The sequence below is a fragment of the Odontesthes bonariensis genome, chromosome 6 (assembly GCF_027942865.1).
Source record: "Odontesthes bonariensis isolate fOdoBon6 chromosome 6, fOdoBon6.hap1, whole genome shotgun sequence".
Taxonomy (NCBI): domain Eukaryota; kingdom Metazoa; phylum Chordata; class Actinopteri; order Atheriniformes; family Atherinopsidae; genus Odontesthes; species Odontesthes bonariensis.
The window spans coordinates 30,259,848-30,279,144 of NC_134511.1; the positions used below are offsets into that span (position 1 = coordinate 30,259,848).

A 19,297-nucleotide genomic window follows, 5' to 3' on the forward strand; every position below is an offset into this window, starting at 1 on the left:
GCGATCGCTGTTCTGCTGCATTTCTCTACAATGCAATTTCTACGTAGTCCTCCTCTCCCTCCCTCATTCCTCTCTGTAAGCAATAATCTCCGCTCCCTCTCAAAGCATCACAGCTCACTGCCCTGCCACAGAGCATCTCTCTCTCCTATCAACTCTACTTTCTCCTCAGTGAGGATGACATTCCCGGATTTGATGAACCAGCGAAGCTCTCATTCTGCCTGGAGGCTTCCGAGGGATACCCCACATGAACGGTCTTACTGGACGAGGAGGTGCCGTATCTAAAGAGCTGCGTAGAAGACCTGTCAGCGCTAACAGTTTCTGGGTAAGTGCTATACTGTTCTACTTATTGTCTCTATCAGAGACCAGAAAGATGGAACGAATTACACTAGGATATTTGCTTTCCTGCTCCGTGCAGCTCCCCATGCTGGTTATTTTCCCCTCTCAGCATGTTGGAAGTATTACTTGATATATTGACTGACACTACAGTTGAGGATTTACAGAGCCATGAGTTACAGGAACTGAGGTGACACCAAGCGTATGCAGCAGCTGTTTCTCATCTATCAGGGCTGAGGCAGTATTCATAGTCACGACACTAAAATGCCGTGTCTTTGTTTGCTTGTCTCTCCTCATTGCTGTGCTGGCTGAAGACACACGCATACACATGGCAATCACTCCTTTGAGTGATGTTCCACGTCCACACTATTTGCAGATGGTCACACACAAAGCCTTTTTTGTTTCTCACCCCCTGAAATCTGATAGATATATACCAGACAAAATAAGTTTTTGGACAAAGTTTATCTGCGGGTGTGTTATCCAGATGATCTCTATTTACTTTAAGCCTCCACTTGGTGAGGGCCTGAAGAAGTTTGGGTTAAGATTCAATGCAGAAAGAGGGCTGAAATCACAAAGTCTGTAGAAAAAAGTATAATGAGATGAAGACTGCGGTTGGAGGAAAGTATCTCTATGGTAACAGCAGTTTTTGCCAAGGGTAGAGGAGAGGTGAAGGAAGCTTGCTGCTTCTCTCTCTTTTCAGGCAGAGCAAAACTGAATGAAAATGAAGAGCGACAGTAGATAAGTGGAGATAAAGATCATATAAATAAATAAATACATTCACTAGGATCATAGGATCATGATCAATAGGATCATCTTAACAAAGAGTATCCTTTGAGAGTTGTTTATAATATACATGCTGTTATAAATGGTTAAAAGTTTGTCAGGAAGTCTTCTTACGTTTAATCTCTAGTTACCTATTTGTGGAGGCAGACCAAACTGATAGTAGATGGTAATGAGAGAAAGAAATACACTTGTGGACTCTCTGCAGGATAGATCTGTCAAATCTGATGTGAATAGTGATGAGAGCTCCGCTGCTTCATATTAGCAAGTGTCATTTTCCCAAAAGGCTTCTTCAGAGGCCCACACCGATCCTCTGTGTCATAAGGGTTTGTAATATCACCATGGGCTGGATTTTTCAAGTGTTTTTTCAGGTGCTCGGCATACTTTTATAGATTGTGATATTCACTCAGCTCAACCACTGCAAATGAACACTTCAGAGTATGATAGACCCAGTGAAAAATAGAAATACTTGCAGTTGTACCTAGTTATGTAGGAGAGTCACTGTGCAACAGCTGTGTCATTGGAGATTTTCGGAAAAATATCAGCCAATTAGTGATTATAGGCTTTAGGGTTGTGGCTTTAGTTGATTGGGTTTGCATGTATCCCTACGTGTTCCACTGGATTCTTCAAGATATTTTTCCAACTCACCCACCCAGAAGTAGCTGCCTGGAAAGAGAAACTGCCAGTACTATTTATATAAAAACTGCTTGAGGGTTTCGGTGAATATTTTTTTCTTGCTTATGATACAACGCACCAATTCTGTGGATGAGGCTGAAACTGTGAAGCTGGAGAGCTTAGTTTGATTTAGGGAACTGCTACAATCACAGAGGCCTGAGGCCCTTAATCTTTCTTGCACAAGACTGAATTGCTAATTTGTTGTTGTCATGACAATCGGCATTAAACGTCCCTTTGGTATAAGTGAAGAGTGTGTTCTCCACAACAGTGAGCTTGTTTTTTTAAGAGAAGAATCTGTGCCACTACAGAGTTTCAACAGGTATGTGATTCACCGCTGCCTACAGCCCATACAGCAGCACTGGCCTCTGGTCACCCAGACTGAATGTAGAGCAACACCATGACTAGGATGCAACCTCTCTCCACTCTCCTCCTCTTCATCAACTCTGAGTCACAGACCAGCACACAATATTCAGCCCACGAAAAAGAGCACCTCGACTGAGTTGGAAGCCGATGCTCTTGTGTGAATGTTACGTATAAAGTAGTAGCCTCATATCTAAATTATTTCTGATTACAGATGCTAAAACCAAGCTCGTCCGTCCAGTTGTTTTCGGATTTTGACTAAGTTAAAGTTGTGTAAGTTTTTATAACAAGAGTTTGGAAATGTTCAGTCAATACAGACCAGCCAGATCAGTGGTCAGATTGTCTTTCCAGGTATAATATAGTTTCCAAGTATAGTTATTGGTAATTGCTTTCAGGGAGTTAATTATTGCAGAGGAGGAGCCCAGCTGCACAGTCTGTTAGCTCATTATGGACAGTCAGCTAGCACTTGAATCTGGGGGGAAGACAACCAGATATGTTTCCCATCTGGTGCCTCATGCTCGGATGGCACCCCGTAACCGCCAGCTTCACTACTGGCTGACTGCTGAGGAAGTTCGCCTCATTGTTAAGAAGTAAACAACACTACAATGTGCAGCACTGACAGCTTTTCAGCCAATAAAGATGTATGAGATTCATTAGAGGGGTTTGGGTCCCTGAGAACCGCTAGCAGACATAAAGCAGAGCTAAAAATAAATAATTTTGGCGTCATGCCTACAGAAATAGAATAGCTTGTCTCACTACCAGACCACCAACAGATAAACAGAATGCTTTAGCGTTTAATCTAAAAAAGACAGTAGGAACATTGGCCGCTGGTGTCATGTTCTTACAACCTGAGGATCAGCAAGAGCATGAGAAAGCTCCCCTCAGCTAACGCTTTGCTTATGCATCATCACTCATTACAAGCCACCTGCTCTGCCGTCATGTCATGCCAGTGAAAGTGGAACTCCAGGCGTTGTTGTGATGCAGCTTGGGAACATGCTGTGTGGCCTGTTGTGTTACTGAACATTTCAACTCCTCATACCTCCCAAAAATGACCCTCAACGCTTAATGATTACGTCAGTCACATTACTGGGTAAATATTAGCAAACACAACAGCCATTTGTAGAGATTCATAGTGTCTTTTCATACATGCTCGACATGTGATGTAGAGGACAGAACACCTTTACTAACAGAGTACAGGCAAAACTTAAAAAATACAATATGGCAATATACCATGTGCATACCATGGATTATATACAGTCTGCTACAGTAAAAACACATAGTTTAGAGTGGGAGGTGAGCCTGTGCTTTTTATAGACATTCTCTCTGTCGCTCATTCTTCTGCCTGCTCCTTGATCACAAAAGCTGCCAAATATATCCAGTGGTATAAAACGGGGAGGCTATTCTTAGTCTGCTGAGGAAGAAAAATAATCATATTTGGTCAGAACAGTATGGAGCTCAAGTCGCTTTCCACTGAATATCTAATCTGGGAACAATATAATAATTCTGCTGGTCATCTATGTGATCTTGTCAAATGTAATAAGAGTTAATGTTTGAATCTGGAAAGAGTAGGTTGATTTAAAATGTGACAGTCTTTGTTGCTTGTTTTCTAAATGTAACTCCTACTATTAAGGTTTGTGTTATTACCATGTGTATCATTTGTTTCTTTATGAATCCAAAACATCTAGGTACATGAATTTTATACATAAAAAGGTATATAAAAGGTAAGTGTTTTACATAAGAGCGCTGAGTCAGCCCTTCAGTTGGACAGAGAGGCTTAGCGGAAGCCCTGTTTATTGTTTCTTTCGCTCTCTATTCTCTATTATCCATCTTTTCTCTTACTCTCCTCTCTTTACAGATAAGTGACAACATCAATCATCTTTCAAGATAAGCCTGCCTCCTCGGGAAAAATTGAATTACTTTTAAAACACAAAACTGTCAGGAGTTGCCGGACAAATGTCACAGGTATTACCCCTCTGATGGTAAGAGTTTTTTTCTAGCGGGAGCTAAATCAGCTGTCTCTTTGTCAGTTTGACTTTAGCAGACCTGTTGTGTTTTTGTTTGTTTCCTTGTGCGCCACGTCACTCTCGGACTGTTTGTGAAGATGGTGCTGTCTATTAAAAACGAAACAATCCAGTACAACTGCTATGAAACTCATGCTTTTCAAATGGTGTCTTGTGATTATTTGCAACACTTGATCACAATACAGCGACGAGCCTCCGTTTTTTTAGGCTGCCACCACATATTGTGGTGATTTGTTTTTGTGTGTGTGTCTTCATTCTAACTGTGTTAGTTTTGTCATATTTAACACTAAGTGCTGTGACTCCTGCTGTTTCTGTGGTCTCCAGTGCTCCCCAGGCCATGCAATGCCGTAACACCACATCTACCAGTGATACCAATGACATAGGCCACCACACTAAATACACAGGTGTGTTCATGTTATGATGCACCCAAAAGAGAATCAAAAGTCTTTAATATACTCACTAAATGAGCAAACTAAAAAAAACTCAAAATAAACTGAATCCAAAAATTTGAACAAGTAGGTATGGAGACTTAAAGGTAGGGTAGGAGATCCTGGATTTTGAGTCCAGCGAAGCTGCATTTTGAAAATACACAGGTAAAAAGTCCCAACCCTTTTCTTCACTTTCCCCCCGAAGGCACGCCTCTAGAGTACATGAACGTGCACGAGCACGAAGGTGCACGAGCGCTGTTCTGACAGCAAGCATCGATCGTTGCCGTATTTAGTATTTAGTATTTAGTTTATGCTAACTATACGTTTAATAATGCTAGGTGCTAGCCAAGCTGGCTCTAGTTTAGCTTCCTGCCAAGCTTCGTTCACGGAGCAGGGTACGCGCACAGGGGGAGGGGGAAGGGGAGGGAGGAGCAGATTGCAGTTTGATAGACGGCATCAGAATCCAATCATTGTGAACGGTATACTGTTTTTCCTAGATTGTACGTTCTAGAGGCCACTAAAACTTTTCATATTTGTGTCAAAACTTTTAATTAATTGGTTGCAATGGGGGTGTGAAGAGTATTTCAAGCAATATGTAAAAAAATGTTCCAGAAAAAGATCCCCTACCCCGCCTTTAATAGTGACAGGACATAATCAAGTAACTGGAAACGCCTGCAATTAAGGAGAACGAAAGGAGGAGTAACAGGAAACTGACTTTCAAAATAAAACAGGAAACTAAACAAAGACCGGAGCAGAACACACTAGAAACTGAACAGAATACCAAAACCAGAATAAAACCAGATGGAGAACAAATACCTCTGAGGACCAACTAAGGCAAATCATAAAATACACTAAAACAAAAAGGCACAAAAAGAATAGACTGATACAAAGAGAGAATGAATCCAAATTCAAACCAATAACTCCAAAATACCCTAACCCTTCACAAAATAAAGCAAAAACCCTAACAACAGGAATCTTATTGGTTCTGTATCAGTTCTTATTTTCATTATTATTTGTTTATTAAGACCAAGTAACATGAAACTTCCTCACATGGTTGCAGATACACACTGCTGATCACAGCCCATCGGTCAGTTCTGTTTTAATCAACTTTATTCTTTCGTGGCGACTGTATCTCAAAAATAATTTGATCAGTTTGATCTCTGAATTTCTCTGCAACTTCTTTTTCAATTCCGGTTTAAATTGTATTCAAATCATCTTGGATTTACACCTGAGAACAACTCAACCTTAAGTTTTAAATTTCAAAATAGCTATCTGTGTAGGTTTTACGAGCTAGTCTAGTTTATAAACAAGGTAATTTTGTAGAATTTAAAACATCTCAAATTAATGAGCTCAACTTGAAGTTTGAAATACACTTTGGGGAGTCTACTCATGGTTTATGTACGAAACTTTAGAGGGTAAAAAGTGAGAACTCTCTGCACAGTCGCCTCAGGCACGCTCAGTACGGGAGATTGGACGGAAAAAAAAAAAGTTTCAGTGCAATCTGTTGGTTTCCTTAGCTAGGAAATTGTTTTTGAATTGGCTCTATATGAACGAATTGGATTATTTTATGAATAATTATGATTACAATTAATTGAATTCCAATTGGCTTGAATTGGACTTTATTATCTAAGTGCCTTGAGATGACATTTGTTGTATTTGGCGCTATATAAATAAAAATGAATTGAACTCATAACAGTCTGCATGGATTTGTACAAAATTCAGTTTGTATACGTCAGGGTCATCACCAAAAATGTGGTAAAGATTGACTGAATTAACTATATCTTGTTAAAATAATTTTAATTTCCAGACATATCACCCTCCAAAATTATGTTCTCTAGAGCTTTGTGGTCTTCAACACATTTATTGGGGACCAGTGTTTGCCTCTCTGTAACTTCAGAGGTACAATAGATTACACTGAACTGTGGAATAAGCAGCTAACAGCTATATCCAAAAAGTATTCATTTCAATTCTACCGAAATTGAGAGAGACATTTTCGGTTGACATAATGACACCCATTTTACTCATTAGGTACTTATTTTTATATTTAATTTATTTGATGATCTTTTGTTGTTATCTGTATATTGTTACTGTTATTTTGGAGCTATCTGGCACAATAATTTCCTTTGGGACTAAGTTTTATCTTATCTTATCTTATCTTATCGTTTAAATCTGTTTAAAACTGAGTCTGCAGTAACCTTCACAGCACATTATAAATCTTAGCAAAATATTTGACTAAACACACGAAACCGGTTTTAGGATCTGTGCATTTTTTGATAATTTAATGACTAAAGTATTAGATTCCATTGGTTCTTTTAAATTTAAATAAATGCAGAGTACACTGAGGTCAACAAGTCAACTCTCAGTCTGTTTACATTGCTGCTTACAGCTATATTGTTGCTAATATCAGGCAGAAGACATCCTGTATGAAGTAAAAGGGAGAAACCATTACCATGATTCTTAGACGTCGTGGAAAAGTTTGGGTCCATGTTGTGCTCTGTCTTTTCGTAGGTTGAGCAAGAAATCTCACTCGTCCAGAGAAAGATGTCTGACCTTGAGTCCGTGCTTCAGCAGAAAGACATTGAGTTAAAGGCCTCAGAGACTCAGAGGACAATCTTGGAACAGGACCTGGCAACTTACATCACAGAATGCAGTGTGAGTGGCTCCCCCGGTTATAAAAGTAGACACCACATTGACTGTTTCACCTCTTTATTATGTACATTTATATGTGTGATAAACCATGAAAGGACAAAATAATAGAAACATCTCTCAACTGAACACACTACAATTTAGTTGACCCCTATTTCATACAAAAACCTGTCATTATAACCAAATGTTTTAGGGTTTTAATGTTACACCATACAACCCCAATTCTCAATAGATTAGGTTTCTTTCTAAAATGGAAATAAAACTAACTGCAGTAACTTGCTAATGTCATAAACCAATAGTGTATAGAGCTCATAGAAAACATACCAAATGTTGAAAGCGAAACATTTACCATTTCATAGAAACTTTGAGCTCATCAAAAGTTGGATGGCAGCAACATAAATAGTTGGTCAGATCCATGTTTCCACTGTGTCTTTGGGAGAGGAATGTTGTCCCATTCTTGTCTGATTTTGGATTCTAACTGCTCAATGGTTCTGGGTCTTCTTTGTTGTGTTTTATGTTTCATGATTCTCCAAATACTTTCAAGTGGTGAAAATTCAGTCCAGCACCCAGACTCTTCTCCTACGATGCCGTGCTGTTGGAATAGAAGCAGCATGTGGTTTAGCAGTCACTTATGACAATAAGTAAGGCCTTCCCTGGAAAAGAAAGGCACTAAAGTACCCCCCTACCATCAGAGATGCAAGTTTTTTGCACTTAGAGCTGATAATGAGCTGTATAGTTCCTCTCATCTTTAGTCTGAAGGATGCGGCATCCGTGATTTTCAAAAATAATTTGTTATTTTGATTCCTCTGACCACAGAACAGTTTTCCACGTTGCCTCAGTCCATTTTAAATGAGCTTTGGTCCAGAGAAGACGGCAGTGTTTCTGGAACATGTTTATATATGGCTTCTTCTCTGCATTATAGAGCTTTAACCTGCATTTGTGGATGGCACGGTGATCTGTGACCACAGACAATGATTTCTGGAAGTGTTCCTAAGCCCAAGACAGAATCAGGTCTATTTTAAAGCAGAGCACCTGAGGGCCAAAAGATCAGGGGCATGCAATAATCATTTTTCTCCCTTGTGCACAGAGATATCTCCAATTCTCTGAATCTTTCAATGATAATATGTACTCTAAAACGATTGAGTGTTCAAAGTCTTTGCAATTTTACTTTTGGGTGCTCCCAACAAACTCACCCACCTGAACACATTTAATTCCTGCTTTCAGAGTCTAAAACGCAGTTTGGAACAAGCACGTATGGAAGTGTCCCAGGAGGATGATAAAGCACTGCAGCTCCTCCACGACATCCGGGAGCAAAGCAACAAACTTCAAGAGATCAAAGAACAGGTAGGACGGCATCTCAGCAGCTAGGTCAGTGGGTTCAGGTGTATACTCCACTCCTGGTGTTACATGCTCAAAAATGTATAACTAATGAGGAGTAAGGGTGCAATAAGACAACATTTTAAAACCATTTTTGCTTTGAAAACAAAGTAAAACACTTCTCAGTTTTAAACTACAGCTCATTCATCTCGTGGATTGAAGGAAAAATCGTGAAGCACAAAACGTCCAAAGACCTTTCTTTTCAAAAAGAAGCGGATTTAGAGTATCTCATAATGGCAGTCATTAAGATGGAGCAGGTCAAGTCACCAAGGCTGTGTGTGGGTTGTGAGCATTGATAAGACGAGCACATGATGTTGGAGCCCCACCTCCCTCTGTAGGAGTGCAGTCAGCATGATATTAAACACCTAAAGCATGTGCAGAGATGCCTCGTGTTGCAGAATGCTCTTGATTAAACAGTCATCACTGTTTTCTTAACTGTTTAATTGTAAGAGGAAGAGATCCTTCACGTAGAATGAATTGAAAATGATATATCTGGTGTTCAGTTTTCTGTTTAGAAGGGAGATTGGGTCTCTGTCTCTCTGAAAACACCAAATCTATTAATATATATACACACACATTGGATAACTAATAATTGTGAGGCATGTGTGAGTGTTTGCATGAGCACCATGTAGCCACAAAACATCACAGACTGCTGCCTGTGGTGAGGTTTAAGTTGATACAAGATAGCCAGTTATTAGATAAAGAGCATAAAAACCGTCCTGCTGTCATGATGCACCATTTTTTCTGAAAAAAAAAAGGTAATATAAAAGCAACCTGTTTTCCTCAGCCTACACTAATGCTGGTTACCAAGCACTGAATACATTGTGCAGCGGTTGCCATGGCGACAAGAGCCGTATACCTACCGTGAGGAGAGCTCTGATGCAATGGGCAGGCTGTTTTGTGTTGAGGTGCAGGGGCCTTAGCTCATATTGTTTTGAGAAAGCCCTGTGTGACCATCACTTCACATGCTATCTTTGTAAAAACAGTGATTTGTTCAAGAGGATTTCACCTTGTTTATCGTGTCGATGAGCTCTTCTGATACTGCACCTCATATTCGATGCAGAAATGGAGCATTTGAAGGTGAAAAATGGGATTTAAAAAAGTGAAAAACAACTTTGTGGCTCAGAATTTACATTTGCAATATAGCTGAAACTCTGACGGAGCACTGAATTGAGCTCATGTCTTCCAAGTATCTTATTCTCTCTGTCTACAGAGGACCCATTATGTAAATGTGACCCCAGGGAATGTGTTTCCCTTAGCATCATCGTGCTATTGATGTCCAACTTTCTGATTTGTAAAACAATCAGATCCCTAAATTGTTATCCAAACACTCAGGCGCCCCACCTTTCAACTTACAGAAAGGTTGGATTCATCTTAAAACTTTAGAAATATTATAACTCACTCATCCAGACCTGTTGTTTTCATCTCAGAAACATAGCCAAACGGCAACATATAAACAGAGCTCCGTATGGGATCTTTACGACACAGCAATTCGACAATGCTTGATCACCAGAACAATTATTTTCTTTTGTTGTTTTATTCTGGGGATGACCAGAGGGGAAAAAAAGCTGAAATTGAAGAAATCTGACATCCCCTGCTTGTCCCCTTTCAGAACATTTTGGATCAGCCTGAGGCGTTTCCAAAAGCCGCTTTCGGACTGTAGGAACCTTTGGCAGTTCTAATAACCTTTTAATCCGCGGGGCCGTTTTCTCCCGTATTCGGACATACAGGAACTCGGGGCTTTCTCCCTTAGTTCCTATAACTATTTAGCTCCTTCTCTGAGGTCGGGTCTTTTCATAGTTCTTATAGAACGAATCTAACGAAGGTGTGTGGTGGTCGGTAGCTACGCCCCATGTCATGCTATCACGGCTGAAATGTTTCCTCATACGACACAGACACAACCGGCGGGTGTTTAATAAGTTAAACTTACACTGGTCTCATTTGTCTGCAGCGCTCTGCTCTCCTTTTTTCCTTCATGAAATGAAAAAGCATTGTCTCCTGACTCTCTCTGTGAGCTCTTCCAGCCTCGATATTAGACGCCTGATGTGATTGTCCATGATTAATATTACCATCATGCAGACCATAAACACGGTGGCCTCCACCCTCTCCATATTAGCTTCTTGGTGGTGTTTTTTCTACTCTCCTTACTTTTACCGTTTTGTTTTGTGTTTGAATGTAGCGCTAAACGGCTAAAGGGCGGATTATAGTTCTGCGTCTATCGTCTTGACGTGTTGCTTTGCTCTGGTCGCGAACCACTTTTCATGTTATGGTTCTGCAACCTCGGTCTGGAATTTCTCGGGACGCACAGCAGTTTCCCCTCGCGAGAATTTCGGTGGGCGGTGACGAGAACTTCGTCGGCGCCGGCAGAAGTGTTTATCTTTCAAAAAAAAAAAAAAAGTATATGCAAGATGGATCTGGAGTTGCTCGACATCGAAGAAGAACAGCTTCTTTTATTGGAGTTGGCGAAAATGCAAAGGAGGAAGCCACACAGACAACCGGAAAGGCACACCGAGGACCAATCACAGCCGCTTTTGTCTGCGCACTTCCGTTGGTGGTCTGCGTGCGTCTGTCGCGTAGTCAGGATTTTTCTGAGGTGCACGACAACACGCGCAGAGCCTCTGCGTGGGGGAGTGGTCAAGATTTTGACGCTCGCAGAGGCTCTGCGTCCGAGCGTCAGAGGCTTTGCGTCTGAAGCATAAATCAGGCTTAAAGGCTGGGAGGGGGGGGAGGAGGGGGAGGGAGGAGCAGATTGCAGTTTGATAGACGGCATCAGAATCCAATCATTGTGAACGGACCGTTCACAATGATTGGATGTTTTTCCTAGATTGTACGTTCTAGAGGCCACTAAAACTTTTCATATTTGTGTCAAAACTTTTAATTAATTGGTTGCAATGGGGGTGTGAAGAGTATTTCAAGCAATATGTAAAAAAATGTTCCAGAAAAAGATCCCCTACCCCGCCTTTAAGCTGATGAAAAACCGAAACTTCTCTTTGTTCCAATCTCCCATCCTGAGCATGCATAAGGAGACTGTGGGGAGGAACAACTCCCTTTTAACAAGAAAAAAACCCTGGAAGAACCAGACTCAGGAAGGGTGGCCATCCACCTCGACCAACTGGGGTTTGATAAGACAGAAAAGAGGGGACAACAAACACCGTAATACCATTCAAATGATACCTGTTGAGACAGGAAAACACAAGTTAATGACCACAATAATGACAAATGTACATAATGTCATTTAAGGAATCAAATGGGGGGAAAAGAGAGCAAAGTTTTAAGCCTAATCTTAAAGTTAGAGAGGGTGTCTGCTTCCCGGACATTTACTGGCAGCTGGTTCCACAAGAGAGGGGCCTGATAACGGAAAGCTCTGCCTCCCATTCTACTTTTAGAAACTCTAGGAACCAAGAGTAAACCTGCAGTTTGGGAGCAAAGTGCTCTGTTGGGAAAATATCCAACTATGAGATCTTTAAGATATGATGGAGCTCGGTCATTAAGAGCTTTTTATGTGAGGAGAAGAATCTTAAATTCTATTCTGAATTTAACAGGGAGCCAATGAAGAGAAGCTAAAACTGGAGAAATATGATCTTTCCTGTTAGTTCTCATCAGAACTCTGGCTGCAGCATTTTGGATCAGCTGGAGGCTTTTCAGAGAATATGTGGGACAGCCCAATAATAAATAATTACAATAGTCCAATCCTGAAGTAACAAATGCATGGACTAGTTTTTCTGCATCACTCTGAGACAGGATGTTCTGGATTTTAACAATATTACGAAGATGAAAGAAGGCAGTCCTAGAAACCTGTTTTATATGTGCGTCAAATGATAAATTCTGGTCAAAAATAACTCCACGGTTCCTCACTGTAGTACCAGGAGTCAAGGAAATACCACCTTGAGTAATTATGTAGCTAGACAATTTCTCCCTGAAGCGCTCAGGTCCAAAGATAACAACTTCAATTTTGTCTGACTTAAAAAGCAGACAGTTCTGAGTCATGCAGGTCTTTATGTCTTTAAGACACATGCTTGTAGTCTGACCAACCTATTGGGTTCATCTGGTTTTATAGATAAGTACAGCTGAGTATCATCAGCAGAGCAATGGAAATTTATGCCATGCTGTCTAATAATGTTACCTAATGGAAGCATGTATAAAGTGAAAAGAATCGGTCCAAGCACAGAACCCTGAGGAACTCCATGACTTACTCTGGTGTGTGAGGAAGATTCTTCATTTACAAGAAAAAACTGGAATCTATCAGATAAATATGACTTAAACCAGCCTAATGCAGTTCCTTTAATCCCAATAACTTGTTAAAGTCTGTGTGATAGAATGCTGTGATTGACACTATAGAATGCAGCACTGAGATCCAACAGGATAAGCACAGACACAAGTCCGCTATCAGAGGCTAAGAAGAGATCATTGGTAACTTTCACCAGCTGTTTCTGTTACTTGTATTATTTATCTTGTGGTTTTGTCTGTATGTGTAGAGTGGTGTGACAGCTCTGTTGCTACTGCTGTCTTGGCCAGGACACTCTTGCAAAAAGAGATCTTTCATCTCACTTTTCCTGGTTAAACAATGTTAAAATAAAAAAAGGGGCTGCATGTTTGTAATAAAACGTGCACACTTTTATACAGGCTAGTCTCAAAGGTGACAGAAATATTTGCGGTAAAAATGACAAAAAGACCTTGACAGCCAAGTTCAAATCCTGTCTACTTTGTAACACAACTGTCATCCATAGAGTGAATACTTGGAAGCACAAAAGAAAATAGTCAACTAGTAATAGTAACTTTGAATTTACAGTAATAGTTTTCAGCTCATGCCTGTTAGATTTCTGTGTGTTCCCTTTGGTGCCTCTCGGCGGGGTATTCACAGCAGCCAAATCCAGCATTTCATCTTGAAAAGCATCTGTCTCCCACGCACTGTCATACAACTGCAGTGTTTATATGCAGTGTTGATCCAACAAAGATGAGAAATTTGGGGGTAGATTCAGTTTCAGAGGCAATTAAGGAATCCGTGCCGAAGCCCGTGAGACCTGCAAACATTTACAAAGTGACAATTTCATCAAAGGCACGAGAGCAAGAAGCACATATAGATTCACTCTTACTGTCTTGGTTGTGTCAAACCACAGAGAGGCTAGAAGCCATGACACTTTATTGAGCCATCTACGGGTGCAAACATTGTTTTTTTTTATGATTACTGGTTAGTTTCAAAGAGTCTACAATCTGATAAGACAATAAGCCAGACAAATATATTCAAAAGTTTTGAAAACTGCAGCAGGATTTGAACAATTATCCTCCAAAAACATTGTCTTGTTTGTTCTGAGTGTCATTTGCGTGCTAAGGGGAAGGTGCGATGGACTGCAGAAGCCACTTAATCCTGATGGATTGCCGTTTTTTTTACATATCAGTGAGTGAAATGAAAAACTGTTTCTCGATCTATTCCCAATCGCAAATTAGATAAGAAACTGAGGCTTTTCAGTCATAAATAAACCACTGATGGCAGTATGAATAATGACTGCAAGCAGCACCCAGATAGTGAATAAGTTACATAATGACTGATTTGAAGGTCTCACTAGATTAAACCTCTAAAGCTGCAGTGTGAATGGATAATGTGAAGGGTGACTGCTGCTCACTTTCCACGAAACCAGATTCTTAGAAGTATTTTTTTTTCTTTTAAATCACAATACCTATCTTCCAGCATTATGTGTCTGCTGTATGATTATTGTTTCTGTATGCAACACATGAACAAGGGACGGGAAATAGATTGGTTGATTGGTTTTTCATCAGTTTCCATATCTTGAGTCCCTGTTTTGTTTTGCTTATTCTTAGAATTTGAAAAATCCTTTTCCAACTTGCCTGACTCGGGTTGACGCTCCCAGAAAGTTTAAGATAGATAGATAGATAGATAGATAGATAGATAGATAGATAGATAGATAGATAGATAGATAGATAGAATTTAGCTGACAGTCAATTTCTGCACATATGAAAGGTTAGATCAGTGGGTTGTTTTTATGGCAACTTGTTTTGTCAGTTATAAACAAGTTTCACTCTGCTTAGTTCCATTTTATATTCTGTCGGCAGCTCATGATATGGAGTGAGGGTAGGCGTTTGTAGAGCAGCATCATGTCTGATGCTGTCTGCTTGTTGTAATTTGTTGTGGCTGAGCATCAGTCTCTCTGGATGCAGCAGGATGCTACTTTTCATTACACTGACAGGCAGGCGGATGGGCCTATAAGCAGATGAGGTGGTTGACATCTGTGAATAATTACTGTTTAACAGGCATGTAAGTGCCTGTGGCATATCAACCTTCTCTTTTCTCTCTTATGAATGAGGCAGAGGTTTCTAACGATGGATTTTTCTTCAGGTTCAGGTAACCTTAAGGCCCTTATATCAATTTGCAGTTTGGATAAAATGGATCTTCTCTTCCAGTTGCTTTTGTCCTTTACTACATGAAATATGCTATTTTTGTTGTTGTTTTAAAAAACTGGTTTGGCCTCAATAATGGAAGTTTTCTGTTCTCTGTGTTCAGGAATATCATGCCCAGCTGGAGGAGATGCGAGTTTCCATTAGACAGCTGGAGGAGGACCTGTCTGCAGCCCGTCGCCGTAGCGACCTGTATGAGGCAGAGCTGAAAGAGTCTCGACAAGCCAACGAGGAACTGAAGAGGAAATCTACAGACTACCAGCACAGGATGCAGAAGGTGTTCATTTTTTTGGTATATTAACGCCATTCATACTCTGTTGCAGTAGTGCTCCAGTTACACAGAAATATGATGTTACTATGAGTAAGTTTTACCTTTACTTTATGTTCTAAGTTAGCAACTAAGTTAGATAATTTCTGCGAGGCTTCTCATTGAGTTTCCTCTATCTTCACAGGTCAAAGAGCAAGGCAAAGCAGAGGTAGAAGAGATGATCACCAAATTGGAGAAGGTAGTTATCAACCTGGTTTAGTTGCTATAGATACCTAAAAGTTGAAGATTAAAACTACTTTTATATCAGTATATTTACTTGAATAAAGCAGGATCTGTTTATTTGACATGACTACATTTTTCTCCTCAGGTCGGTGCTGAGCAGCAGATAAAGATCCAGGACCTACAAGAGAAGCTTTCTAAGGTAGAATATCTTTACTGGGCAGATTAATTGATATATTACATTTACAGTTTTAGATTAATGTATTATATATTTATTTCCCCTTTCTGACCTCCTTCTTTCTCTCCCTGTCTCTCTTTGAATCTGCATCCAGCTAAGTCTGAGGTCACAGAACATTTAGGCTGTCTTTTAAAATTAGGGTTAGCGTTTAACTATCAGAAATCTCAGAGTTGCCTCATTCAGTCATTTTATTCTAACTGTCCTTTTCTTAGAAATGAATATTTTAAAGCACCATCCACTATTTTGCTGAGAGTAAATGAGGCAGTGATGCAGATATTTAAGGCTCAGTCAACCCACATTTGAGATCCGTTTAAATCTACATGTCATTAAATAATCAGCAAGTAGCAGGTCACTTTTTAAAGGATTTCATATATTTGCTCCAAACATAGTAGAATGATGTAATTTATTCCCTATACAAGCAAAAAACACTTTAATCTGTATTTTCTTTACCTTAATTCAACTGGCACAAGGACAAGTGTCTTAACTGACCAACCTGTCATGTAAACAAAGTTAAAATTAGGTCTCAGCAACAGGTTAAAATAAACTGGGAGTGAGGCAAAGAAAAGCAGAAACATTTATAGATTATACAAGTAACAGAGTTCTGGAAAATTCTAAAATGACCAGGTTAATGTAGTGACAGCTGAGTTTGTCTAGATTTGGTATAAAAGGAGCATCCACCAAAGATTTAATCCTTCGAAACAAGGGTGGGTCATGGCTTATGACTTTATGAGACTTTAGGCCTCCTCCCAGTTGGACGTGCCCTGAAAGGGAGGCGACCAGGAGGCATCCTAACCAGATCCCCGAACCACCTCAACTGACTCCTTTTGATGCACAGATTCTTTAGTTCCTAATTGTTACAAAGTATTATTATTGAAAGTTAGCATTACGTCAATTTAAGTGTGTTCTAAATACAATGAAGTTGGTCATTAAAGATATTGAATGTATTTTCAATGTACTTCAGATTCAGATCAATTAACAAATATATTATATAATATATTTAAGTTTTGATGCCTTTTCTAACATTTTCCAACTTGAAATGTCTGAAATGTGTAAATTACAAAAAGTTTAAACAGAGGTTTTTTTTTACCTACAGGCATCAAAGGCTAGCGCTGAGGCGACAGACCACCTCCAGAGTATGAAAATGGCCAAAGAGCGCCTGGAGCGGGATTTAGAGAGGCTACAGAATAAGGAAGACTCCAGTGATAGCCTACGCAGACGTCTCCGTGAGACTGAGGTACATGCACTGCATCAACACAGCCGTGCATACGTGTTCTCTCATCTTTTATCTGCTACATGTCATCGTTCTGTGTATTGTGTCATTGTTGCTTTGTAACATTATAAAACTCTTTGTTGTAAGTGTTGCATAAATTAATCTGTATTGGGCTTCTACAAAGCACAAAGAACCCATATGTTCTGGTGAAGACATGCTTTTGCACCTTCTGAGGAGCACATGTGCTGCGACTGCATGATAGCATGTCCAATAGCCTTTATTTTCATGGGATTTTTTTTCACGTCTCGGTCAGCAGATGTCTGCTGTCACATTTTTGCGACACATCGATGTGACGTATATTTATATATACCCATCTGTTCAATTGCTTGTTAACACAAGTAGCTAATCAGCCAATCACATGGCAGCAACTCAATGCATTCAGGCATCTGGACGACTTGCTGAAGTTCAAACCGAGCATCGGAATGGGGAAGAAAGGGGATTTAAGTGACTTTGAACGTGGCAGACGGGCTGAGTATTTCAGAAACTCCTGATCTTCTCTAGGGTTTATAGAGAATGGCTCAAAAAAGAGAAAATATCCAGCGAGCAGCTGTTGTGCGGATGAAAATGCCTCATTGATGTCAGAGGTCAGAGGAAAATGGGCAGACTGGTTCGAGACGATAGGAAGGCAACAGTAACTCAAATGACCACTCGTTACAACCAGGGCATGCAGAATGCCATCTCTAAACACACAACACGTCGAACCTTGGGGTTCGGGTGCCATTCCTGCCAGCTAAGAACTGGAAACTGAGGCTACAATTTGCACAGGCTCATCAAAAATGTCTCAGCTGTTAGTAGTGGTGTAATGGTGTGGGGGATATGTTCTTGGCACATTTCAGACCCCTTAGTACCAATTGAGCATCGTTAAATGCCACAGCCCACCTGAGTATTATTGCTGGCCATGTCCACCCCTTTATGAGCACAGTGTACCCATCTTCTGATGGCTACTTCCTGCAGGATAATGTCACCATGTCACATAGCTTAAATAATCCCAAACTGGTTTCTTGAGCTTGACAATGAGTTTCATTGTGGATCGTACAGCCGACACATCTGCGGTGACTGTTTGATGCTATCATGTCAATATGGACCAGAATCTCTCAGGAATGTTTCCAACACCTTGTTGAAAGTATGCCACGAAGAATTAAGGCAGTTCTGAAGGCAAAAGGGGGTCCAACCCGGTACAAGCAAAGTGCACCTAATAAAGTGGCTGTTGAGTGTATATGTGATATATATGCACACTGTTTAGTTGAAGGCTAAACTCCTGTCAGTAATTGTGATGGGTGTAAAAAAGCTAATCAGGTTGCATCTGACAATCTACTTATTGATTCTCCAGCAGCTGAGAAATTCCTTTGGCCCCTCTGATCCCAATTACGCTGAAAAGCCGTGTGATTTAAAGTCTTTTTTGATTTTTCTATTTCATTGTACTTCAGGAATGAATTGTTTTGTTTGAGTGTGAAAAGATATTCACAGATTCAAATTTACGGAGCTTTTTAAAGACCTCTCAGCTCATTTCACATCATTGCAAATTAGCTTTTTGTGACTATTGTCAGGAATAATGGCATATAAGCATTGCCTAAGTGCTTCTAACACAGCAAGTGTTTTCAAGTGGCACCACCAATACATCCCTGAAGAGAAAATCTTAAAGCTGATTGTCATTCCTGCAGTTGGTGTGTGATGATGTTGAGATATTAAAAAGCACTCATTCGCATGTGATTTTATTTGACCTTAAATGTCAAATATCCAGCCATTTAAGCTGAATGTGTTACATTTGTTTGCACTCTACAGGATGGAAGGAAGACTTTGGAGAATCAGGTGAAAAGGTTGGAGATTGTTGAGCGCCGGGAGACCAAACTGAAAGACGAGCTCCAGGGCAAGGCCCAGCAGCTTCAGCAGATGGCAGATAAGATTTTGGTAACCCACCTTTCATCTCATGTGCGGAGCTAAAATAATTACAGAAGGTGTGAGATAGACATCGCTCATTGTCATCATTGCAGAGGAAGTGTGAGATTTTATGATAACTCTGAAAATAAAACAAGTTTGTCTTTTACTATCTTTACAGTAGCCCTTTGATGTTAACTCACCCCATTCATTAGTTTAGTTTATGTAATAATATTGTCTAAGGTTAAACCTCCTACGGAGCCATAATACAACCACACAGGTGAAAATGATGAACAGATTTAATTAGACTGACGTGTCTTGGGTTGGGACCTGTAGCTCAATCAGTGCATAGAATTTGTTCACATAATTCAACCCTCATATTGTCCTGGAGTCATT

At 40.1% G+C, this 19,297-nt stretch overlaps 1 protein-coding gene across 14 annotated transcripts in view; it reads left to right on the forward strand.

Moving 5' to 3' along the window:
- Positions 1 to 19,297, forward strand: part of citb (citron rho-interacting serine/threonine kinase b) — a 73,537-nt gene continuing 54,240 nt past the window's right edge. For 3 of the 14 annotated variants that reach the window (XM_075468242.1, XM_075468244.1, XM_075468248.1), the window contains exons 1-9: positions 3 to 322; positions 4,004 to 4,110; positions 7,106 to 7,249; positions 8,468 to 8,587; positions 15,138 to 15,308; positions 15,484 to 15,537; positions 15,667 to 15,720; positions 16,850 to 16,990; positions 18,809 to 18,934. In XM_075468242.1, the coding sequence (XP_075324357.1) occupies positions 4,102 to 4,110; positions 7,106 to 7,249; positions 8,468 to 8,587; positions 15,138 to 15,308; positions 15,484 to 15,537; positions 15,667 to 15,720; positions 16,850 to 16,990; positions 18,809 to 18,934 (819 nt within the window). In that variant the 5' untranslated portion in view covers positions 3 to 322; positions 4,004 to 4,101. Of the gene's footprint in view, positions 323 to 4,003; positions 4,128 to 4,493; positions 4,574 to 7,105; positions 7,250 to 8,467; positions 8,588 to 15,137; positions 15,324 to 15,483; positions 15,538 to 15,666; positions 15,721 to 16,849; positions 16,991 to 18,808; positions 18,935 to 19,297 lie in introns of all 14 variants that reach the window. The other 11 variants (XM_075468234.1, XM_075468236.1, XM_075468239.1 and 8 more) reach the window with 7 other exon arrangements.